Raw genomic sequence first — 27,104 nt, forward strand, 5'->3', positions numbered from 1 at the left:
CTCCTTCCCTCTCCCTCCCCAGACAGATTTATCTGTCTGTCACTGATGACATTGTATAACTGCTGGGTTTAAATTAGCAGCAGTCTGATAAAACTCTATAAATGAATCAAATCTCCTTGGGCTTAAAGTCTTCTAATTAGCTGACCAAATATATTGGAGTGCAGCAGCAGTTACAAAAGCACCATTTATATGGCTCCAAGTTGACACATACCTAAGACAACTTGTATTTATGATGGATGGTGCTTGTTTGGATAAAGGAGACTGCTTAAGTATATGGCAGCTGTTTGACTTCGCCAAAAGACAGGACAACACATTATGTAATGCAATTAGGCATCATCATTAATACCAAGCAAATGTGCCAGCAAGAAGCCAGATGGGATGGCTTTATATAACTGCCAGAAATTGACAAATCAAAGAATCATGGTCACCCTTTCCTGGCAGGGAGCAAAATTCCCAGACACACACACACACATGCAGGGACACACAAAAAAACATAACTTATGATTGTGTTTGTGCACTGGGCCTAGATACAATTTAACAAATTGCTTTGACATAATTGTAATATTGCTGCCCGTATGTCACATTGTTAATCTATATAGCTTGGTTTACATTCGTCTGCCCTGGATGGGGGTCAATCATTGGGGAAAGTGCTCTCACACAGATTCAGTGACTTAAGCCTGCATGCATAAAGAAGATGGAGAATAGCTGTAAGCACTTTGCATGTGCCATTTGCATAATTCCCTTCATTTGTGTTCATCTTTTATTATGCCCAAAGGATATTTTGATCTACAGACTATAGACAGGCACACGATAAGTATAATAGATACACTGGATTACTAAAACAAATATGTTAACAACATATGTTGCATAAATTAACACCCATTATCTTCATGTGGCTGCGTTCTTAGAGACACTGCTGCATCCCTAAGGACAAAAGCAGAAGTGTGATAAGCAAGACGGAGAGGAATTTAAGCAGCGTCAAAGAGATGTTTTCATGTGTTTGTATGCTCTATTAATGCCTTTATTATGTTGGATGTGGTGGCCTGCTCATGTTAATTAAGACATGTTTTTCAAGGTGACTACTTCTTCTTGTTTAATGACACCTCCAAGAAGGCTGTACAGAAGAGCTATGTATCAGTAAATATTTCACTCTGTGGAACTGTGTGTGCGTGTGTGCGTGTGTGCGTGTGTGTGTGTGTGTGTGTGTGTGTGTGTGTGTGTGTGTGTGTGTGTGTGGGCGCGCCCGCGCGTGCGTGTACATTAATTCCAATCGATGCATTGGTGTCCTGGGTATACGAGTATGTGTAGCATGGTTACAGTGCGTGAGGTGAATATCAATGGCCTCTGCAGAGGATAGTCTCTGCTGCCATCTATAGGCAGAGACTCTAAATGATAAATGTGATGCATCCTCTTTCTCCTTCAAAATAAGTAGCAGGTTTATATAATATTAAGGCAACATGACATTGTGAATTTCCCACCGATTCAAGGTCTCAGATGCACGTCAAACTTCAGCTTATCTCCAGCTCGTATGCACATGGAAATGGCTTGCGGTCCAGTCGGTATAAATCAAAGCACGAGTGCACCCTAGGTCCATGTCAAGGTTTTATAACTCAGAATGATTGGGATTATATAATGATGCCAGTGACTGGCTGACTCCACTCGATGAGTCTGTAAAAGGGAAGCTTAAAACGCAGGTCGTAAAAGCACCATGGCAGACAAGGGGCAATTCACTCGAGGTGAGGAGAAAAGGCCACTTCCAGGAAATTTGGAGGGTACTCAGGATATTTTATCTTACAATTCATGAACTTGCATTTATTCTGTAACTTTCAGATGGGAATGATGTCACATCTGAAAACCAAGATGGCCGCCACCAGGAAAAATGTTTGTTTATTGCATGATTAACTGCTTCATCTGTTTTCCACAGTTTCACCTTTTGATGTTGTGGACAACAAACAATTAATTGTATTTTTCTAGGTTGTTTGCATCATGACCGTAGACAGATATGAAGTTCTATGAATTAATTTTTTTTTTTTTTTTTTTTTTTTCAGACTGACATTTACATTTTGTGAATGAATAAAGCATGCACAATATTAAAAAGCAAACGTCATGGTTCTCATTACATACGTACTCGCATGTTCCCAAACAAAACCCAGCAAGCATTATAGTGGCCCTTAAGTGTCAAGATGGCTCAATGCTACAGTGGTGGACCTAAGGCCTGCAGAAAACTTCAGTCGGCCACTCTTCACCACACACCAAGTGACATAGTAACACACGTGTTGCAACAGAAAAACTGCAACCCTGTATCAGGTTTTGAGGCTGCACATAATATACTGGATACACTGTACTTTTATTGCACCACAAAAACATGGCGTGATTGTCAAGGAAGAAATGGATGGCCACAAAGAAGAGGAAATGGGAGAGAACAAGGAGGGAGTTTGGCTATTTTGAGAGGCTGATGGCAATGATCCATCGAACCATTCACGGACTGCACCTGCGCATTTCTACGACAGAGACTACGCGCTTTGCTTTCGAGCCAAATGTACATGTGAAAAAATATTAATATTAGTAAGTAGTCCTATTCTTACGCACAATACAGTTGTCTTGAAATACAAGTGATCTGAGTTAAAGGTTTTTCCAGGCCATAGGTGGATTTTTTTTTTTTTTGCTTTGACTTGCTTGGAAAAAAATGGAGATAAAAGCACTGTACGGTGACAGTGAACTCAATTCACAACAAGAAGCAGTTTGGCGGATGCAATTCTACATAAAGCTTCAACATGTTTATTGCCACTCCCAGTTGAGGTTTACTGTAAAATTAAACATAAAACAAAGAGAATTACCCACGTATTTAAAACAACCATATAGCTTTACCTTTGCCGGCCTTACAAATAGCAGCAGTGTATAACATAGCCCTTCAAATAATGGTTATATGAACACAAACCTGTACAGCAACACATGTGGGCAGACTATATAACAGTACTGAGAGGCATATATTATTTATCCTCTCCGAAAACAACGAATGTAACTGCAGCTTACTGAGGACTGTTACGTATGCTTCGCAATATATCCACCCATCCATTAGCTGAGCCGCTTATCCTCACAAGGGTCGCGTGAGCCGTTTGTCTGTATTATACTGCCCCCAGGGGGCCACACACCAGAAATAGCATCACAATGTCCCTTGAATTGAAGCAACAATAACAAAGAAATAGGGAAAAACTGTTTTGTTTTTTTTCTTAGGGCATTCATAGGCGTGTTTTATTATTTACATTCTATTTAATACGAAATTGCAGATATTTGTATAAAGTGTATTAGCGCTATTACATACACTCTACAATATATCCATTTGCCTGTATTACACTTGGCGGCATGGTGAACGACTGATTAGCACATCTGCCTGACAGTTCTGAGGACCGGGGTTCAAATCCCGGCTTCGTCTGTGTGGATTTTGCATGTTCTCTCCGTGCAAGCATGGGTTTACTCCGGGTACTCTGGTTTCCTCCCACATCCCAAGAAAATGCGTGGTACGTTGTTTGAACACTCTAAATTACCCGTAGGTGTGAATGTGAGTGTGAATGGTTGTATGTGTGCCCTGCGATTGGCTTCAGGGTGTAGCCCGCCCCCCGCCCGAAGATAGCTGGGATGGGCTCCAGCGCGCCCGCGACCCTTGTGAGGATAACAGTACAGAAAATGGATGGATGGATGGATGGATTATACTGCCCCCAGGTGGCCAAGGTGTGCATGCCAGAAGGAACACAATTTCCATTGAATTGAAGAAAAAAACATGTTTAATTATTTTCATTCGATTTAAAAAGAATGTTAAAAAATACCTACAAATATTTTGTTGTTTTTTGGGAGGATGGAGAGGTTAATGCCATTTCAATTCAATTCAAAGGAGAAATAGGATTTGAGATACAAGTGTTTTGAATTACGAGTGTGGTCTACGAACACATTAAACTATTATCTCGCCGCTATATATACATATGCTTCATTTTTTTAAATAACAGAAAAGACACTTGTGTATCTATATATATATATATATATATATATATATATATATATATATATATTTCGTTTTTTAAAAGAGTTTTATGCCGCTATAGTGTCATATGGATAAATGCCTCCCATGCTGAAACAGCAATGCTAGAAGTCCTATTTTCAAAATTTTATTGATGATTACAAATTTTAGACCATGACTGTAAAGACAGTGTTATAACGGTAAAGACAATCGAGAGATAAATACACTCATTTTTTCAAGATTTCATAAACGTTTATTTATAAAGAACAGCTTTATTCAATAATACAATCAAATCAACAATGAACTAAGACTATCTATCTATCCATCTATTTTCTATACCTCCTACCCTCAATAGGTTTGTGGGTGAGCTGACTTTGGGCGAGAGATGGGTTACCCCCTGGACATGTCGCAGGCCAATCGCCGTTTACTATAAATAAAAAAAATAGTACAAAAATAATTATACATACATTTAATATTTCTTAAATATTATATTCAATAATTGTAATGACATACATGACTTAATTAGAAAGAATAAAACTTAAGCTTATGAATGACTGGAGCATCTATCCATTTTAAAAATCCCCCAGAAGTCAGCTGGGGTCGACTCCAGCCCACCTGCGCTCCTCGTAAAGATAAGCGGTATAGAAGATGGATAATGTAGTCCTTGATCACAAACGACCTAACTGTGAAGCTCTGCATTGCATGTTCAGGTGGTGTAAGTCACTGTTTGTGATTGGGTACTCGAGATTCCTACTTTTTAGGGGGACCTGAACTCGCTGAACTTATGTTGCTCCTGAACTCTTGGCACTGTAAAGTGCCCATTAGCACTTAAACAACTCAACACCAGTCTGCAGTGAACTGTGGAACACATTATCTACCATAGTTCAATTGTGAAGAGCTAATATGATTCCATTTTCCTCCTTTTTGATTTCACATGAAGCACATTTCCGGATGTATGACATTTTCATCAAAAGTGTTGTGCAAGTTAATGTAGTGTGGTAAAAGGGTCTTTGGTAAATGGACCACGAAACCTGAAGGTGTCCTCATTGTTATTCGGAGCAATTGACAAGCTCCTGAGTCGAATAAAGAACCTGCTGGGAGAAGCTCTTATGAGGCAGACTTCATTAAAATCCATTTATCCATTTTCTGGAACGCTTATACTCACAAGGGTCGAGGTGAGCTGGAGCCAATCCCAGATATCGCCTGATCTAGTTGGCAGCCAATCGCAGAACACTTTTAAACAAACAGCCATTCACACTCACATTCACACCCAAAGACAATTTAGATTCTTTACTTAACCTAAGAAACATGTTTTGGAATGTGAAAGGAACCCACATAAGTACGGGAAGAACATGCAAACTCCACACAGGAAGGCCAGAGCCCAGAGTCGCAACCCCCAACCTCAGAACTGTCAGGCAGATGTGCTCACCACTTTTCACCATGCCCTTCAATAAAATGGTCTTGGTAAATCTTTCACTGAGTACAGACAATCAGGTCTAACGGGTGTAGTATAAAACTTCTCAAAGTTGCTGTAACTCACCCGAGGCAACCAGGATGGCACAAGTTTGCTTCAGCGGGGTACAAACATACTCATTGTTACCATCCTATCAGATTTTTAAAATGTGAGTGACTCAACCAATGATAAAGAAAAAATCTTATGTGTGTGCTCTTATAGTGTGTGCCATATTCGAGATGACCAGTACAGCACACCACTCTTTTGTGCAGATTTTTTTGTTTGAATTCAGCAACAATGAACCAACAAAAAGTTGGTCCTTTTTTATTGAGTTATCAAAAAAACATTCACACACATTCTCTTTCAGGATTTTCTGTTCAAGAGGAGAATTCATGGTTCCATCAATCAAAGCAAGTCGCCCAGGTGCCGAAGGAGCAAGTCAGCCCCAGAGTATGACACTACCACCACCATGTTTAACTGTTAGCAGAATTTTATTTTTCTGAGATGCTGTTACTTTTACGTCAGCTGTAACGACACACAAACCTTTCAAAAGTTCAACTCTTGTCTCATCAGTCCATAGACTATCCACCCAAAATATTTTTTTTTTTCTTTTTTTCAAAAGACGAGCCTTTGTGTTGTTTTTGGGTCATCGCCTCCTTTTTTCTTGAGTCATGAACACTGACCTTAACTAAGGCACCCGAGGTGTGTAGTTCTTTAAGATGCTGTCCTGGGTGAAGTCGTCAGGAATATAACTACACGAGTAAAGTACATAAACATGAAAAATCTACTTAAGTGCCATAACAAAGTATTTAACACTTCGTAACTTCCCAACAGTAGAAGGCTTAATTAATGTGTTTAATAACTCGTGTGGCTGTTGTTGGCCCCTGCGCTTTTAAACACAAGACTAGCATTATTACAAAAGACCACAAGAGGGCAACTTCAGCTCACAATTGCTAAATAGATTACTTCCGCTGAAATGTGTCCGTAAAGTCAAATGATATTTATTGTACTGCATTATCAAAATATATCGACGAACATATCCCTTTTCTGTCTTTTGCTCCACATCCCGGCGGGCTATAGTTTTTCAGCACCATGGACAGAGCTAAAGCGCGCTGCTGTTGCCTAATTCGACTAGACTACGAATTAAAACCACCACCGTGACGATGTCATTGTTTGACGGTCTCAAAGTGAAACGAATGTTAGTCTTCACACCGTCGTTTGGCCTCATTACTCCGATGTGGGTCAACATGGCGACCACACGTTTCGTGTTTGACTACCATTCCCCAGGAACGGCAAAAGAGGGGGCCGGGGATCGTCCGAGGGGAGCTAAACTACCTGGGATTTCCTACCACCGCTCCGGAGGAGAGTATGGGGGAGGAATCCGCGATCACTCCCCCATGACGCCGAGGACTGCGTCACTACATGCACGTCAGAGAGGAGCAGGGGTGGGGCAGAATCAAGCTCGTAACGTCGTGTAGTGTCGCTGCAGGATTAGCAGGAACCCCCATGCGTAGTACTTCCTCCTTAAACGCATTAACCTGAAGGTCACATAGCCTGTGACACCACTGACCTCACCTCAACATGGCTATTCACTGAATACTACACATAATTATTGATAAACTATATTTAGGTAGGTAGGTAAATTCATCCACAACTTCCCAGTCGTCTTAACTGCTAATATGAAAACATTATCTTTACCAGTCTCTAAATACAGAATATTCAAGTATAAGGAGCATGGTGATTCGTGCGCAAAAGTTTTATGTCATATAAATTATCTGAAGTCACTGATGGTGTCGTGGTACACTCGCCTGACTTTGGTTTGGGCAGTGTGGGTTCAGTTCCCACTCAGTGACGGTGTGAATGTGAGTGAGAATGGTTGTCCCTGTCTATATGTGCCCTGCGACTGACTGGCAACCAGTTCAGGGTGTAGTCCGCCTTTCGCCCAAAGTCAGCTGGGATAGGCTCCAGCGCCCTTCGACCGTAACCAGGATAAGCGGTGTTGAAAATGAATGGTTGGTTGGATGGATGGATAAATTATCTGAAGCACTTGGCCCTTTATGTTCGAGTTATCTTACGGGGGAAAAGCAAATATGCAATGCAGCCTTCAGGCTCTATTTTCATTGACGGTACATCTGCAGCGGAGTGCGAAAAAAGGCATATCCTGATTTTTGTGCAAGTGCAAGGTTGGCTGCGCTTGTTTGCCAGTTTGGCAGAGCGGTCTACGTCAAGCTGGGCATTCCGGCGCGACCAAGGTGCGACCTTTGACAAGCGCCCGGCGCAGGGCCAAGTTGGTGCCCAGGGGCGGTTTCTGATATGGGCAGTATGAGCAGCCGCTCAGGGCGGCATTCTGTGGATGTCGGCACTCCCCCCATCCCCTTACCCCAACCCCGGGGTGCGCAATAGGGCGCACATACATTTTTCCAGAGACATTTGGGCCAAGACCAACTCTGTTGGTGCCAGAAAGTCTGTCTCAACTGATGTCTGCTGAGACCACATCTAAGTCCGGTGTAGTAGGTAGACCGCTGTTCTGACACGAATTTGGTGAATTTGATCAGGGCTCAGGCAGACAGATACACAAGCTCCGCAGACGTGTGACGGATGTCAGACGTATTCCATTCACAAATATGTGAACAGCAGGCCTCAAAGCCTCTGAATCATTGTAGAAAACAAATAATTGAACACATCGCTGGGTTAGTCTCCAGCACGCCCGCGACCCTAGTGAGGATAAGCAGTACAGAAAATGGATGGATGGATGAACATTATTATTAATCTGTTAATATCATCATTATCATATTGCCTCAGTCTGGTCGGCAGAGCTATGTGGGACACACACGAATGATCGGGGCTGGGGATAGATACGTCAGTGGACATATTTATGTCGACAGCAGTTATAACGAGCTGATTCTTCACATTGTCTGTTGCCACACCGTCCAAGTGCACGGGTCGCTGCAATTACGTATCGTCCTCTTCCACACAGAGACTTCTCCTCGCGAGACTGTGAGTGAGCCACATTGAAAGGGAATAAAAGGAGCCGCTTTGATTGGACAGGATTGAAGTCAGTTTTGGTCACGCCCATAGCGGCGTAGACGTCCCTCTTCTGGATGCGCCGGGGTGCGCTGGTCCATGAAATTATCAACATCGGGTCTAACCCGCCTCCGGATTTATGCCAGTCACGAAAATAAAGCCCTTCGTGTTAATGGAACGACCCACCACTGCCACCGCATCCCCAAGAAACAAAAGCAATGGACTGAGCTCATGCAGGAGCACAACTTGCCCAATGCAGATGGTATTGCCGCAAAGCTGGCTTATCGATTCCTTATCGGGAGAATAAATACAAAATATTAATATATAAATATACATTAAAAATTGTGTTTTGGGAAATTTGAATAAATCACCTGTGCAGTGTGTGGCATTGTATTTCAAGCAATTCAGTGTGTTCATGTAAAAATCATCTAAGCTTGAGCAGTCAAATTGGATATTTAAAAACACCATTTATTTGCACAAACCTTATTTTATAAACTTTTATTTAGGGCTTCTGCTCATGAAAAACAACTGGACCATAAATTATTTAGATTATTTAGTTAAATCCCATCGAGTGATCACGACCTGCTGACGTGTTTTTACTTGCATCTTGTCAGGCCATTATAATGATTGAAACAAGTGGGAAAAAAATCCCCGGCGTACAGTATATCAGGATGTTGCCGTGTTTCGAGCCAATTTGCTGGCCGTAGCTACCAAGTGACATCGATGAGTAACATAGTGGAGGAGGCTGGCGATGGGGTTGGAGCCGTAGGGGAGGAGGGGAAGGGAAGGGGAGGGGAAGGAAGGGGTACGTGACGGTCTCAGCCGCACTTGGTGGAGATCATCGTGAGGAAGGCCCACCGTAGTGATCGTTGCAAGATATCCCTGCTCTACAAAGACGATAGTTCCACTCGATCGCGCGACATAACCACGAAGGGGACAAGTCGAGGCTCTTTGGAAATAGGTAAGGTCACCTTTTTAATGTTCGTTAATTGGCTTACAAGCGTTATTTCTCGGGGTGCGAAGCAGCCACCACCATTTGACGACATCGTGTGCAACGTTTGGACTCCGCTCTTGGAATCGGCGTTAACACGCCACAGAAGGCTTTTCGTTTCATATGTCACGCTATTAAAAATGTTCCCTCACTAAATGGGCGCACGTCATCAAATAATTCAGCTGCAGCATATTCGATGGCTCAAATTCAAATTGCATATTCATTTTTTGAGGGGGAAAAAGTGCGCAAATTGGTGATGTACCCTCCATTTTAAACAAAATTTAACACCGTGATGCGTGTAGATATGGCAGTGTTCCCATCCCCCAGCAAAAAAAAAAAGCCACCTTCGTGAATATGCTGTGCAGGGAAAAAAAAAAAAAAAAAAGGCCCGGGTTTGTTCCCAGCCAGGCATCTCCCCACTACTGAGCTTAGCATTACAAGTCAGCAATAATTAATGACCCCCTCCACATTTAACCATTTCATTGAAATATTTTCTCTTTTGAATATTTAATGCGTGGAGGAGGAGGCTTAAAAGGGCTTCGAATGGATGAGTGGACACAGTGGGTTTATTTCTTGAAGCCTGAGTGGCGGACTGCAGCTGTCAGGATCCACCAAAGGGGGCGTTGCAGCTCCCATTTGATGGACAACACTGATGGACACACTGCATTTTATTAATACTGTATATGTAGATTGAGGGCGGCACGGTGGGCGACTGGTTAGAGCGTCTGAGGACTGGTGTTCAATCCACGGCCCCGCCTGTTTGGAGTTTACATGTTCTCCCCGTGCCTGCGTGGGTTTTCTCCGGACACTCTGGTTTCCTCCCACATCCCAAAAACATACACGGTAGTTAATTGAAGATTCTAAATTGCCCGTAGGTGTGAATGTGAGCGCGAATGGTTGTTTATTTCTATGTGCCCTGCGATTGGCGGGCGACCAGTTCAGGGTGTACCCCGCCTCCTGCCCAATGATAGCTGGGATAGGCTCCAGCACTCCCGCGACCCTTGTGAGGAGAAGCAGCTCAGAAAATTGATGGATGGATGGCTGTAGACTGAGTTTATTTCAATGTGTCATTGGCATCTTTGTTGGTATGAGACACTTCGCATGGCTGTCCACAGCCATTGACCACACACGTGTTTCCTTGCACACAGTTGCTCCGCCAAGATGGACGTGTTGATGAAGGGTTTGTCCAAAGCCAAGGAGGGCGTGGCTGTGGCAGCAGAGAAGACCAAGGAAGGAGTTGCCGTGGCAGCTGAGAAGACTAAAGAAGGAGTTATGTTCGTAGGTATGATGATCCCAAATCTCATCCAGCTGGGAGTGAAATAAAATGTAAAATAATTTATATCCTCTGTACTGTACGGCTAAAAGAACTGTTGATCACATTATATCTTGTCCTACATGTTGACAGAATCGTCCATTTAGTTTAAAAAACAAACAAACAAAAAACAGTATGGTAATGTGTATGTAAAAGATGGATCGACTGGCTAAAAAACTGCTATTAGCAGCATGCATTCAATTATTCATGAGGCAACACAAATGATTACTGCCCGTGTTTAACTTATGCAACTCGATACGCTGTGCCATTAATTATAGAGGCCATTTTAACAACCAGTGAGTAAGTAGCATCAATATCAGTAGTTGGAAGATATAGTGCACTGTGGTGTGGAGTAATCAAAGATGATGCGATGCGCTGAATGTCCTCATGGCCTCTCGCCACACTTGACAGAGCTACAAGCCAGAGATGGGGTGGCTGTGGGGCAGCACGTGTCACATGTGTGTGCACTTCATGGCAGGCAAGCCAACGAGCGAGCGAAATGAATATACAGTATGTCATGGTTCCAAGACTGCATCGCATCACTGCAAGTTGCTTGTCCCTCTTTAATCTAGCCTCTGTTTTTTTTTTTTTTTTGGGCATGTTGTCATTTGCGAAGTTCTTATCAGCGGTTTAGCATTGTTCAATGACAGATATTAGGGGAAAAATATTAGTATTATTTTAAGTTTTGGCAATGCACCATCATTTTACATGATTGAGGCACAATAGCAGGGTTTTAAAATTTAGGATCCCGGGTAAATTTTTATTTTGTGTCGTGGATTGTCAGAATTAGAACATCTGCCTCACAGTCTTGAGACCCGGGGTTCAAATCCCGGGCTTGCCCGTGTGGAGTTTGCATGTTCCGGTTTCCTCCCACATCCCAAAATATTCGTGGTAGGTTGATTGAAGACTCTAAATTTCCCATAGGTGTGAATGTGAGTGTGAATGGTTGTTTGTTTATATGTGCCCTACGATTGGCTGGCAACCAGTTCAGGGTGTACCCCGCCTCTCGCCCGAAGATAGCTGGGATAGGCTCCAGCACGTCCGCAACCCTATTGAGGATAAGCGGTACGGAAAATGAATGCATGAATGTTAAAAAAGGATGGGGGGAAAAGAAAAACATGTTTGGAGTTAATTCATTAATTCGATGCTAACTGAGTCTCCTGAGTGTCCTGAAGTTCCACAAGATGTGACGCATAACTGTTGTTTGAGCTCTAGATTTTTGTGCAACTTCAGGTGTAAAAAAAAAATTCAGGTGTATTTGACTTTTGTAGTTGCATTGTATATCTTTCTTTGCTCAAAGGCCCAAAATGGTGTGCATGTATGTGAAACCCTTGGTGGTTGTCGCCGCTGATATAGTCGCAGAGTATGTCACATGTAGGTGCATTCACACACGGTGTGTAAACAGAAGTAGAAGTTGTCAGATGTATATGCAATGAGATGGTAGCTGAAATGCAATTATTGTGTACCTGTCACTCATCATGAGCAGCAAACATGTCAGGCGGTAGTCAAGATGCATGCAGTCTCTTTTTCACATCCTGCACACTTGGTTATGCTTGTGGTTTGGTTGCAGTGCATGAAATGGAGCACGGCATATCTGTAGTGTGGCTGTGCTGCTGCTTCCTGACGTTGGTGACACTCTAGAACAGTCATTCCCAACCAGAGTGCCGTGGCACACGAGTGAGCCGTGAGAGATCATCTCGGGTGCCGCTGGAAGAATCCGATATTGCTGATCAGCTCGGTGGAAAGTCTATCTATCTATTTATGCCTGTGACAGGCAGAACAATTAATGTGCTTTAATTAGTGGCAGAAGGTACAATAAACCTATGTAATCTTTTGCCAATTCTGCAAGTCATTGCTTCTGGTGAGTATCTCACCTTTGTGGTCAATTGAGCATGCTCAGATTTTGCACTGCAAGTAAATTTGTAAGTAAACTGAGACGAGGTCATCATTATTTCAGGATTCATACTGGTACTTTCTGTGACATTTTTGTGTGGTGGTCTGCCAGTAAGATATTTCAAAAGTAATATTGGGTGCTTTGGCTGAACAAACTTTAGGAATCACTGCTCTAAAAAGCTGATGATTTGCATGATGGCCTTTCTTGGAGGAGGGTTGAGGGTGTACTGATAGGTCTGTGGCCCTTCTTCCGACAAGTGCTGCAGGATTATTATTTTTTTTGCACTTATAGCATTATAAAGCTGCACAATCAAATGAAATTATTTTTAAGCTATGTTTATTATTTTAGTTGATCCGTATCCATTTGCACTGTCAGTGAAGTGTCAATTAAGCACTGGCACCATAAAGTTGTGTAAAACTGCATTGGCTCATAATTCTGGAAAACCCTTCTACCTATGTATAATGCATTTTTACAATGTGACAGTATTTTAGTATTTTGTTAGGTTTTTTTCAAATAATTATTCTGAAGTTAAGGACTTGGTTGGAACACTTAATCCTTTTTTTAATTTAATTGCTCTTATTTTGAAATTCACAGCCCTACTTTTATTTAGTAAATTAGAAAACACACAGTTGTGCTCATATGTTTGATTAGCCAGGCAGAATTTGTAAGATGGGTACAATTCTTCAAAGAAAACATGAAGGACCAGGCGAAACACATTTAATTATATTTTAATGGGATTCCAATTAAACGGTCAAGCATTTCAGAAAAGCATTACCATTAAACAAAGCATAACCATCAAGAAATTAATGATGGTTGTTGTTCAGTCATCAGTCATATTTATTAAAAAAAAAAAAAAAAAAAAACCTTTCAGAAATTCTGCCAGGGTATGTAAACTGTACATAGATGCAGTCATACGTACCTCTGTCATATTGGAATGAAAGTGTAGGCTCCACCTTTTTTCTAACCACTAGGTGGAGATTTTGGAATGAAAGTGTACAGCTTGTTCATAACCACTGTATGGCGACATTTATAAAATGTGAAAGTTTTTTTCCATTAGCCCCTATACCTATGTATAATGTGCACTATTGACTTTTGACAATTTTTTGGGGGGGGAAATGTGCGTTATACAAATAACGCACATTTCGGACAAACGCACAAATTACGGTAAAACCATAATTATGCAGTGGTGCCTTGCCAATACAGACTTGAGATACGAGCGCTGTATGGTGGCATTGACTCAACTCACTTCACAACACGCAGCAGTTTGGCAGGTACATTTAGGGCAATATTGACATCTTTTTTTTAACACACCTGGCTTGAACATCTTTCAGCTATGTGCATTCTGCTATCCAGACTTCTGACACACCCAGTGTGCGTAATTTAGAAATGTGTGCGCAGTCACCAAAGAAGTGTGACCCATTGAAGTCTGAGGCTGGCTGTAAATCATGGAACATGGAGTTTTCCTAGGACCTTTGAATATCATACAAATCCATTTGGAAAATATAGCAAACTTTAAATATGAAAGTACCTTCCATAGTGGATGTGACGTCGCCAGTGAGAAGTGAACACCATTCCGCCTAACACCCTACAAGGACGAGGAGAGCGTGTGATTTTGTTTCATTCTGTAATAAATAAATGCAATAAAAGTGATTTAATCTGAATCCTATGCTTATGACTGAACTCATGTTTAGAGGTGCATCAGTAGACAAGCAGGCGTGCCTGCCATTCCATATCAGCGGAGCCCTCAATCTTCCTTGCACCACAGATCGCAGGCGATTCACTTTAATGTATTTGACGACCGACATAAAAGTGACTTTCGGCTTTTCCCTTTCAGAGGTCGCCACACCGTGTCACTCGTACACTTTGTTTGGCATAGCTCAAATAAAAACAAATGATCCAAAATCTAACTCACCATTGTGCCACTACAATGACTGTAGTTGTTGTAATAGTGAGCGGAGCTTTCAAAACAACTCCAAGCCACCAGTAGAATATTTGAAGTGCAAAGCTCTGAGATTGCAGAGGTGAAAAAAGTCCACTGCCTCCAATATTATTCACCAATTACAGTAATATGATATAATACGTCAACGTTCGGCGGTCAGCGTAATGTGGTAGGGAGACATTATGGCCGTTGGGCAGTCAGTGAGCGTAGGTGAGCCTTATAGACCAAGTGTGTCCCCCACCGTCAGCATGAGTCAGCTGTCTCCGGGCCATCGCCGGGCCGTCACTGGGCAGCTAACTAAATCAAAATGTGTAATATAATAGTTCACCTTCCTGGGGTGCTGTACTTACTACAGCGGTCTGAGTGGGCAAAAGGAAAATCTCTTAAATCCATGGGAAAATGTGCGGATGCTGCGCACAGGGCTAGATTTGACAGGGAATGCCCACATTTTATGATTGCTCCATTCAGGGTGCATACCTGGCAGGAGGGTGCCTAGATGACAGATGTGAGTGGACCGGAGAGTGCACATAGCCAGAAAAGTGCGCAGCTGCGTGCCTCTTACTAATTTAGCACATGGGAGACTATGGCCCTGAGTAAAGATTTTTTTCAAAAAAGAGGCTTCAGGTTCTTCTTTTCTTTTTTTTTTTTTTTGCCTCTTCCAGTTTAGGATGACTGTCAAGCTAAACATCAAATGAAGAGAATTACACCTTGTGTATTTAAAACAACCACATACCTTAGCCTTTCAGTCCGCTTAATGGTGATGCTAAATCGCTTCTATATTGTGCTGCCTTAACCGTTTTAGCAACAGATTGAAGACAAACGGTGCAGCAACATACGTAGACAGAGAATATAACAGTACTTAGTCATATATTCTTTATCCTCTGCATGGAAAGACTAATATTAGTGCCCACTGATGAGCTGAGAGAGGAGTTGCTGCATCTCAATGAACAGTATATCCGTTCGTTCGAACATTCAATTGATGGCATGTGAAAAAACGGTTTACTTATTTCACTGCTGTATGTTTTTATACAGCAAAATTTTATGAAGTTCTATTTTTCCTCATTAAAATATACATTACAAACAGTTTAGTTATATTTTGGAAGGAAGGCTGGAATAGATTAATGTCATTGCTACTCATTCCCATGGGAAAGATGATTTGAGGTGATTTGAGTTACTGCCCTGTGATTGGCTGGCAACCAGTTCAGGGTGTACCCCGCCTCCTGCCCGATGATAGCTGGGATAGGCTCCAGCACTCCCGCGACTCTTGTGAGGATAAGCGGTTCAGAAAATGGTATGGTATGGTATGGTATGGATTTGAGTTGTAACAGTCAGGGAACAAATTAAATTCATATCTCAAGATACGGGTGGCCGACTGGTTAGCACATCCGCCTCACAAAAAGACCGGGGTTCAAATCCCGGTCCCGCCTGTGTGGAGTTGCATGTTCTCCCCGTGCTTGGGTGGCTTTTCTCCGGTTTCCTCCCACATCCCAAAACCATGCGTGGGAGGTTGATTGAGGACTCAAAATTGCCCGTAGGTCTGAATGTGCGTGCAAATGGTTGTTTGTTTCTATGTCCCCTGTGATTGGCTGGCGACCAGTTCAGGGTGTACCACGGCTCCCGCCCGAAGATAGCTGGGATAGGCTCCAGCATCCAGTGACCCTAGTGAGGATAAGCGGTAAAAGAAAATGGATGGATGAATGGATCTCAAGATACAATATATATACAATTATATGAATGAATTTCACACAAAAGACCAATATCACTTACTTTTTGAGAGTAGTGTATCCAGTGCAGTATTTACAAACCCCAATTCCAATGAAGTTGGGATGTTGTGTAAAATTTAAATTAAAACAGAATATAATGATTTGCAACTCTTTTTCAACCTGTATTCAATTGAATACACTACAAAGACAAGGTACTGTATTTAATGTTCAAACTGCTAAACTTTTTTTTTTTTCTTTCTTTTCAAATATTCACACAATTTTTAAACTTGTTGCCTGCAATACATTCCCCAAAAGCTGGGACAGTGGCATCTTTACCACTGTGTTACATCACCTTTATACCTATAGAAAAGTATATGCAAATCGTTGTATTCTGTTTTTATCTACTTTTTAGACGATGAAATTGGGTTTTTGTATATACAGCAAACTGGCAGTGTCAATCAAACTGAGTGCTATTATCTTTGTAAAGATTGATATTTTTCGATACAGTTCTTGTGCTATGTCTCATTAGTTTGTACTTGTTGTTGTGTTACTGGCATGGGAATCCTTGCTTATCAAAAAAGGTAAAAGATGATATATACTGACCTGATAACTGTGGGGATATTCTCTTTTTTTATAATTTTTTTTTTTATTTGGGGTATGTATTTCAGCCAAACCACAGATTAAAAAGACATCAGAACTTGCCTTCTCCAGCGATAGCCATCATTTGACTAACTATCATACAAGTAGTTCTTTCAGTGCACTCCACTACTGTGTTGTTTTCACATGGATGCATTTCCTCGATTTAGGTTTGCTCTGAGGCTGCTGTTTGTAGAAAGCTTCATCATTTGGCCTTTCCTCTACTGGCTTTCAACTTTCCACAGGGACCAATAATGCATGTGGATGCTACCCAGTTTCAGGATAAGAGGTCAAAAGGTCAAACAATTGAACAATCCTGTGGTTGGATTTTTAACCTGCTGTAAAGTTGATTAAGTCTCTTAAGTAAATTGGTCCTTGGTGCCTTCAGATCTTTGGCCAATTTGGAGATGTGAGCTTTGTGGGAGTCTTTAAATATCTAGGAAACCAATCATTCCATGCCCCAGTGCTTTCACACACAGCTCATAATTACAAGAGGAGACCAACCCTAAAATGCTGCCACTCGTTCTACTAAGGTTTTAATGGCCGACTGTGTCAGTTTACGAACTGTCCCTTGTTCTTATTACAACGCGGCAATTTCATACATCACTCTTACGTTTAAAAATCAACTCCCCTCATAATGTAAAGAGAAACAATTATTTGGTAGGATGTTATGAAAATGCATTGTCATAAACATTTATTTTTATTAGATACATATGAACACAGATGGCATGACCTAAATCCAAAGTGAAAAAGTATTGTAAACTAGGAATAGCCATTGGACTAAATTTTCTCGATTGACTGAGGAATTAATAATGGGTTTGCTTTTCTTAATGTGGGGGGATAATCGCTCTCTTAATGTTCTGAACTCCTGTTTCATTGCCAGTGTCTCATTGAGCAGAATAACAGTCTGCATAGATAAACTTCCCATCGGTGGCATTCTGTTGTTTCTACCACACTAGACGGAATCAGCCGCACCTCTGCTGGTGGCAGTCATGTTGTGCACTGGATTTCGTCTCATTTACAATTCATTAATTACAGGCAGTTGACAATATTGTTAACAATAAATTAATCGGTTAATATGTTTAGTTAATCTCTAATGTAAATCACATTTTGGAAGCTAAATAGGTTTTTAAATGCATCATATCTACGGCACGTTTCTGGTAAATAGTCAACTTCTGTCCAAAGAGAGTGATAACATTTGCATACAATGTCCAACCCAGTCATGCTAGACTATAATATATCAGGAGGTGACTGACAGCTGGGATTGACTCCTTAATTTCAGGTGTTCTGATGTAATTTTGGACTAAGGACCAGACAATATACTGTATCACTTTACTCTATCCAAACAGGTTCTGTTCAATATTCGTAGTCCACCAAGTTCCTTTAGCACATTGAGTAAATGTGTTAGTCTCGCAGGAGCATGTCATACTAAGATGACCTGATAGAAGCTAGGTAGACCTGTCACTTAAGTTTTAAGAACTTTTTGTAGAGTTGTCAGGAGGAAACATCCGGAAAGAAGTCCTCTCAGATTGTCCATTGCACTACTGGACCATTTCTTTCTCTCAAGTACTTCTGAAACAACCTGAAGGAGATACTCTACTGTATATAGCCAGGACAACAAAACAAAAGACAATTTAAATGCTAGCATTCAATGTAACTCATGTTTTTGTTTCTACTTTTTTCTGGTTCTCTTTTCTTGTTAACTAGGTAACAAGGCCAAAGACAGTGTGGGCACCGGTGAGTTCTCATTTTAAATATTATTCCAGTTGCAGTAATTTGATTTAATCCCACAACACTCTGCTCAACAATGTAATGGAGGGGGTAGTGACATTTGTGTACCGGCAATCATCATCCTGTGCATAAATTATAACTTTCAAAAGCACTCTTGATGAGACTCTGTGTGTGTGTGTGTGCGTGCGTGTGTGTGTGTGTGTGTGTAGTGGCTGAGAAGACCACTGGAGCGATGGAGAACATTGCTGCCGCAACTGGCCTTCTGAAGAAGGATGAATTCCCATCTGACATGAACGTATGTACATTATGCCACAGCTTAGACGCTAAGCTATTATGTAATGATGTAATGTTTTAAATGCAAATAATTTTACAATACATCTTTTAATCTTCCATAGTTTGATGCTATAGTCATGACAAATGCAACTCCATCCAATCCATTTGCGATTTTTACTTTGAAATATGATTCATAATTCCCATTTGAATGTTTCTTGATCAAGGCTTTTAATATGCCCTGTTTTGTTCTTTAAACCGAACACAAATTCTCATTGAGATACTGTACGGTATGATCCATGCCCCCAATTCATTGCAGGGTGCACAAATGTGTCACCTCAAATAGGAAGCACAGGTGAAGTGGCTATAGGTAGTTTTAATCTCTTTTACTACGACTTCCTATGTGCCACGGTAGACAAATTTAATAAACCACCTGCACAGCAGACATCTGTTAAACTGACATGTATCCTGCAGTTGGAAGACAAAGTGTTGTATGCAGCGCAGAACACCACTAAGCATTTTGCCAATTTAACAATGCCAAAAAGAAATAAAGATGAGAACAAATGAAAAGATGAGATGTCTGCAGATGAAGTGAGCACAGCAAACAAGAATGTCAGTGAGGAGTTGGACAGAAAGCTTTTAGACAGGATTTATTTCATGTGGAACAAACACAACTGCATAATGTCCAGGTAAATAATACCACATGTGGTATAGAAATATCAGTAAATAGCCTCTTCGTATATGATGTTATTTCCTGATACAATAGGATTCTTATTGTGCAACCCGGTTCAATTTCATGTGTGTCTGAATTGTTGTAACCCTCATACTGACCCACGTCTGCAATCAGTTCATGTTCACAATCATGCTGTTCACCCTAAATGACCTCTCCATGCATGCATGCTGTCACATGTTGACATATTTTCGAGCTCTTGCGGGCTGTAAGTGAAACAGAGCTCCTCGACCTTTTCTAAGCCTTCATCTTCACAGCTGGACCCCCTCCACTGCCTCTATAAGAAAATCTTATGGGCTTGGTCACGGTTCCGGGAGCAACATCGCTGCTCGTTTCTACACCCTGGTTGCTTCCAGACGTCATTCAAATCATTCATGTGTCTGCAATTCAAAGGCCACAAAATTACGTGTACCCGCAAATGTAATGATATTCCTAATATTATACCAGTGCTGTAAAAGCAAAATAACCTACATTTAAGTTATAGTTATAGTATGTACAGTGGACCCCCGCATACTAGCTATACTGTACCACTGTATTGGTGTAGGACTGCACAGCATACTGAGGTGTTGCTAATATTTTGTCACTCATGTGTAACTAAACATCCAAAATATTAGAACACACAGTATGATGCAGTGCAGTTCTACGCTGCAACTAGCAGCTACAGTAATAAATATATTTTTACATGAAAGCCTTTCTTACAAGACAATTTTTCAGCTTGTCTAGTAGCACTCATCAGAATATGCCAAATAAAGTGACATTCAAAAAGAGAGTTGTTCATGTTAGCAGCTTTCCCTCAGGGAGTCTCGACGGTGGTTTCCCTGGCAGCAAGATTGAGCACGTAGGATTATGGTCTGTTCTGTGACCTAATTGACTTGATTAGTGGAGGTTTAAAAATAAGAGTGGCGACCCACTCACTTCGTATTCAGGTCTCATTGTCGTACAGGCAGTGATGAGCAAACCTCTCCAAAAGGAGAGGTTTTTCAGAGCCATCTTAATAGCCTATTGTGTCACCATGAGGTCATTTAAGTGAACACTTCACTTGTATTACCTGTTGTAATATAACACAACAGATTGCAATGTTTTTCCCAGGAAGACTGCTGCTCTGTTTAAGGTAGAGAAAGAGTCAATCCCCGCAAAACATTTGGTTCTCTTATATCTAAAGAGAACAGAGCTGTTCTGGATATATACATTCTGCCATTACAAATATACAGGAATAATGTTGATTTCGGTTGTAGCTTATAGTGGTTTAGAGCTGCACTGCATCCTACTAACAACTGTTTCTAATATTTTGCCTCTCGAGGAGCTAAATTAGGTTACCAAAATGTGAAAATCTCTCAGTATGTTGCAATGTACAACATGAGCTACAATATAGTCATATTTATATTAATTAGATTTTTTTTTTAAATAATCTCTGCCAGTCATTTACAAGCATTATCTTTTTAATAAATGCAGAATTTTGATATGCAGTACTTGATTGCTCAAGTGCACTTCTTTACATTTATGTCTGTACAGTATTGCATCTTTTCAGCGTTCGTTTTTGTTGTGTCTCTGTGCTCTGCAGCCTGAGGAGTATGGGCAGGAGGCCACGGAGGGCCAGTCAGAGGGAATGCTGCAGCCAGAAGGAGAGACATATGATGACACCCAGCAGGTGATCAGCTTGCGCCACACAATCGCACGTCTCATGCATCCCCCTATCAAGTCCTTTGTTTGTTTGTTTGTTTATGTTTGCAAGCTTTTCGAAACACGAAAACATTGTGTTTTACAATCGGGGTGATGCACATTGCTGTACCTGTGCAGTGTTGGCACTTGCTCTCTGCTCTTCTACACGGGGGCACCCAGCAGATCATACCCATTTTATTCTGCGAAATCGAAACAAGAGTTGCATCACAAATTCAGCCTTTGTAGACAACACAGTTTTGATTCACGCTGTCTGAGTTGATTGTTGATTACAATCATACTGAGAGGTGTTTATGTTTTAGTTACCTCATTTAGCTACACAAGAGGGGTAACATTATAAACGCCCCCGGGTATGACTCACTGCATCGCTGCAAGCTACACACATTTTGTTAAATTACCTCTGTCAATACACACTGAGCATTATCTCTTAAAAGCCCAAATGTTGTACTGCTGCTCTCTTTTTCGATTGATTGCAGAATAGTTAAAGCAACAGGGTTGTGTGGGACAGCAGAGATCAAGTGTGACACAAATGGTTTATTTTTGGAAATTACCAGCCCAGGGAGAGAAGCAGCTCTTCAGAATCTATTGCTATGAAAATCATTTAAACTTATGAAGATGACCTCGACTCCACACCATTTTCTAGTGTTTTACTTGTCCAGGATAAGCGGTATGGAAAATGGATGGATGGATGGATTGGTTTGAAAAAAAGGAAAGACATTTTCTTCTGTTTAATATAGCACAGGTTTTCAACATTAAAAATGATTTTCATTTTGTCTTTATTTTGTCATTTCGGTTTCCAATTCCTTTGTATTTTTGATGAAACTATTCATATTCATTTTCTCTGTAAATCTTATTTTGTAATGCTTTCATTTCCCTTTCATTTCTTCCATCTCCACTTTAATGTATCAGTCAGTCAATTGAGCAAAGCTGCATTTTTCATAATTCACATTTCTGCCAGGCAACGACTCATCCCATCCATGTTCTCTTTTTGCTACTCCTGCATGTCCTTCCCCTCCCCCATCCCTCTACACTCAGCAACGCACACGCTCATGGTCTGAATGGGTGTGGTGATGACATCCAAAGCCTTAGTGCATTGTGGGTATCATCAGGGTCTCCCTGCATTGCTGTAAATGTGAAGTCTGGTGCGGGGAGAATTTGCATTAAATCTCGTTCTGGCTGCACTGATGGGGAAAAAATAAACAAAAGAAAACCTTTGATCATTTTACTGAAGACATCAAATGGCCAAAGAGTATTACATAACGGTCGAGGCTGTGAATTTAGGGTTGTCATAACGTGAGGAGGCGTGTGCAGTTACAAGGATGCTGGGGATGTGCTCACGACTCGTCCTTGAAGCTCTTGTGCAGCATGATGCTGCCCTCTCTAGGATTTAGAGGCGTAATCTTTCAGATTACACCTATTGGGTTACAACATGAGTGGTTAAATAAAGTTGTCTCGACAAAGATAACTCTGCATGATCGTTTATTTAATTTGAATTGAGAACGTCATTACAATGTAATTTGAAATTCTGTAGTCATATTTGGGTGGCTCATTTAGCTACAAAAGGGACCAAAACTGTTTTATGGCATGAAAAACTGCAACCGCAATAACACTGAAATTCCCTCAAATTGCATATGAATGATGAAAGATTGTATTGCCATCCCAAATGCCAAAAGGATGATGTAAAGTACATAAGAATAATCTAATGTAGCAGTGGGTATACTCCGGCCCACCAGGCCATGTACGACCTGCTCGGTTGTTTAATATGGTCCTAGTCTTCGTATTACCAAGCGTCCTGTAATATTTGTTCCAATAATTTACATTATTGCCTTAAAGTCTGTTAATAGTAATATGTTAAATAATACAGTTCCTATTAAACTGCTCATCAACGACACGTAGTACATTTTGCCCTTTTGAGCGATGGTATTGCTATTCATAACATGCCCTCCTACGCTGCAAGTTAATGCATCACAGCATATCATAGAAATCCCACGATGTCAGCAAATATAGTATTATAGTATGACATCAGCGCAATCAGATTGTAAAGTGCTTTGATGTGTTTTCATGACATCTTTGCTACCTCATCTCAGTCTCACCTGAGATGTTAGAGCAGTAAAATGTTGGTTGAAGAAAGTCATGCCTGTGTGACACATTTAGCCTATATGTTCCGTTTAAATTTATGTTTACTATAGTAAGGCTTTTCAGGCATATTGTTATTAAAGCTGTGGGTGCCCTCACACATTCAAGTAGTCAAAAAGCTATGTGTTGGCATAACAACCAGACACCTGAGTGTAAAAACACGGGGCAGTGTGACCTCATGAACCTTGAAGATGGAACAATACCAATATTACACCATCAGAAAATTTAACTCAAAGCAAAAAATATAATTTTGAATATGGTAATATACTATACATAATAATATAATAACAATTATTAATTTATTATTATTATTATTACAATAAGGGCTCCAAAAGGATGGGTTGCACATTTTGCTCTTTTGAGTGATGCCGCTGCTGTTAGGTGTGATAAAACTCATACTCTAGTCTGTAAATCACAGGATATCATAGCAATCCCCAGATAGCATGCAAATATGGTTGGGAGCATGACATCACAGAAATCTGATTGGATGAAGTAGTTTGATATGATGTCATGACATCCGTGCTTGCTTTGCTCTGTGATTCCTTCTATGATTCCACACGCAATTATTGTGTGTCTGACAACCAAAATTATTCGTAAAGTTCTTGCGTTGGATGTATTGTACATCAATTGTACAATCCACACACTGTATACTGGACACTGTATATTTTTTGACGAAATTTCACTGTGGCCTTCATGAAGTTGAAGCTGATAATTCATCCCCTGTCATTTTTGTTCGCCCCACAGGAGAGTCAAGACTACGAGCCAGAAGCATAAAAGCATCAGTGCGAGCCACCATTCAACCAGCAGCACAATAATATTTATAATAATAAAGGACAAATACCATTCCAATTATTCTCCTGTTTCACAAAAACCTCCAAAAAGAAAATAATTCCCACTGAAAAATGTTCTTCCTTCAAGACAAATCTTTTATGATTATATATTGTAAATGTTATTAATGTCATGTGTTGGGTGTCGGTATATATTGAGCTGTAGGATCGTCCTTCACTGTCTCATTTCCTTGATTCCCTCCCAATGAAATGAGGCCAGAAGCAGGACTTGTGAACGTATACTTTGTGTGTATATGTATTTAGAAATGTGTAATAGATGTTCATCAACTTCCAATGAGACATTGGGAGCAGAAAAAAAAGCAAGCAGATATTAATACAATGATATCCTCTTTTAAGTGTCAACAATGCCTGTTTGTGGGGTTCTTTTTTTCTTTTTCTTCTTTTTTTTTTTGCCTTCCCTTTGGGAATTGCTTTAAATGTTTTTGAAGTAAGATTTTCTTTTTGGGATTTATTTTTTTACTTTGTATCTTTCTAGTTGCTCGTGAAATCATTCCAGTAACCTATCTGTTGGACATGGACAGTATAAATGTTTGTGTGTGAGCGTGTTTGTGTGTACTGCTGATTTTAACAACTTAAAGTCAATATATTATGTCTTGAAATCATAATGGTTGTCATATCAAAAATGTGCTTTAAATTGCAGGACTTGTCCATGAAAAGGTTTATGTGTTAAGCCAGACATGCAAATCCTCTGTAAATAAAGAGTGAAAAAAAGACGGTTCTTGTCTTAGTTCATAATATTTTGATCCCTCATTATAGTTTAATGTATTTAACCAGTTCAGTAATTGAACTAGTGTCGCTCCTGTCAGATGGGGTCAGGATGTTGAGAATTTGCTGCGATGGCTCTTGGCACAGCTGCCAGGATGCCAGTTTGACCGGGCCTCTTTGAGGTGGTTTTGTCCGGGTTAATCCGACTGGAACGTGCAGGCTCACCAGTGTCTGGCTCAAACCGAGGGTATTAAACAGTGGGTCCGGCTGCAGTCTGCTCAGACCAATGCAGCGGACCCCGCGGGGACCAAGAGAGGAGCCATGGCCTCGTTGAAGAAGTCCTTTGAGGGCCTAAAAGGCAGCAGCCACTCTGCAGTCAAAGGGGTTACAGAAACTGCAGGTAAATATACTCTCAGTCATATATACATTGAGGATATGTTTGAAATGAATACATCTCTTAAGCAACATTGTGTTATTAGTGCAGGCAGCTCAGGAAGCTGTGCAGCAGGTGGCAGACTCCTCTAAAGAAACAGCCAATGCAGGTAACATGCACACTTCAACAATCTTTCTTCTCACTACAACACACACACACACATGCATTGTGTAGTGTGGAAAGATTGTGGCTAAAACCAGAAACTTACCCGGTTCAAGAAAAGTTGGAATAAAATACAAGTGCATCTCATTAAATTAGAATACCATGAACAATTCAATTTATTTCAGTGGCTCAATTCAAAAAGTCCAACTGATAAATAGATTCACTACACATTGATGATTACCGCTTACAGCTAATGACAACCCAAAATTCACCATCTCAAGAAATTACAATAAGAAACATACAAATATTTCTGAAAAGTATTTTTTGCAATGATTCTACATAAGGCCGCCTGTTTAGACCGTCAGCCTCACAGTTCTGAGGACCGGGGTTCAATCCCCGGCCCCGCCTGTGTGGAGTTTGCATGGATGTCATTTTATATATATATATATATATATATATATATATATATATATATATATATATAAAACAGTGGGTGCTGATAAAATGTTGAGCTTATATAAAATGTTTCCTATTATTCTCTCAATGGATGTAGTTGCTCAGGAGGCCAGCAAACAGAGCCAAGCAGTCATAGGCAAAGCTGCTGACAAGGCCACAGATGCCATCAAGGAGTTGGGACAGAAAAGGGAGACCAAGTGATCCCTTCATTCATCTTGCTAAACCCGAAGCTAACTCATCATCATCATCACCCTCGACAGCTTTTAGACAAGGAAATACGCTGCAATGAGATCATTAGAAACAACACTTAACATTCCCCCCAACTTGATTCTAAATGTTTTCTAACCGTTTTATATTTTGTATATGTGACTATTTTGGAAAATAAAAGCAGAATCATTTCTCTTTTCTTTTCTATATGTAGCTATAACACTTTGGCTAATTGTCATTGATTGGTCCTCACCGAAGCAACACTTGCTGATAAGACGGCCTTTGGCAGGCTCAAGAGAGCGTGTTGCCTTACCTTGGCCCTCGGCAACACACCTCCTTCCATCACACTATGTGGTTGCTAAGCAACAGAACTCCGTGGGGGGCTTTTGAATTAGTAGTGAGAATACTTAGCACACGGTGTTCTAGTGAAGCTGCAACTTACTACTTTTGTCCATCGGGCAATGGAAGACCTGTAAATTAGAGAAACATAAATATGTACACTCAATAAGCTCATTTAGTGATGCTTTTAAAGTCTTAAATAGAAGAGCATGGGTGGTGTACAAAAGACATAGTGGTGTGCAAATGTTTGTGTGGGTGGCTTCCTTCAGCCTCCTTCAGGCTCTAACCTCCTTTTCTGTGCAACACAACAATCTCACCAATATTTAACTGGACCCTCCTTTGCATTCATCTTGTAACTAGTCTATCAAACACATTAAATTTGCAGAGAAGATTCATTTGTTATCTTTTCACACTGAGCTTTCTTTATACTTGCCAAATACACATTATACTTTCCAAATACACATTGTCGAATGTTAATGTGACACATCCATTTTGTGCATTACTCA

The 27,104-nt window shown here is 40.7% G+C and overlaps 1 protein-coding gene across 1 annotated transcript; it reads left to right on the forward strand.

Moving 5' to 3' along the window:
• The first annotated feature begins 9,282 nt into the window (after window positions 1-9,282).
• Window positions 9,283-25,069, forward strand: sncb (synuclein, beta). Its single transcript, XM_061685891.1, has 6 exons — window positions 9,283-9,450; window positions 10,629-10,762; window positions 18,672-18,701; window positions 18,905-18,990; window positions 21,257-21,343; window positions 24,253-25,069. The coding sequence occupies exons 2-6, from the start codon at window positions 10,642-10,644 to the stop codon at window positions 24,280-24,282; spliced, it is 354 nt and encodes a 117-aa protein (XP_061541875.1). The 5' UTR covers window positions 9,283-9,450; window positions 10,629-10,641; the 3' UTR covers window positions 24,283-25,069.
• Window positions 25,070-27,104: the final 2,035 nt, after the last annotated feature.

The sequence above is a fragment of the Phycodurus eques genome, chromosome 9 (assembly GCF_024500275.1).
Source record: "Phycodurus eques isolate BA_2022a chromosome 9, UOR_Pequ_1.1, whole genome shotgun sequence".
Classification (NCBI taxonomy): Eukaryota; Metazoa; Chordata; class Actinopteri; order Syngnathiformes; family Syngnathidae; genus Phycodurus; species Phycodurus eques.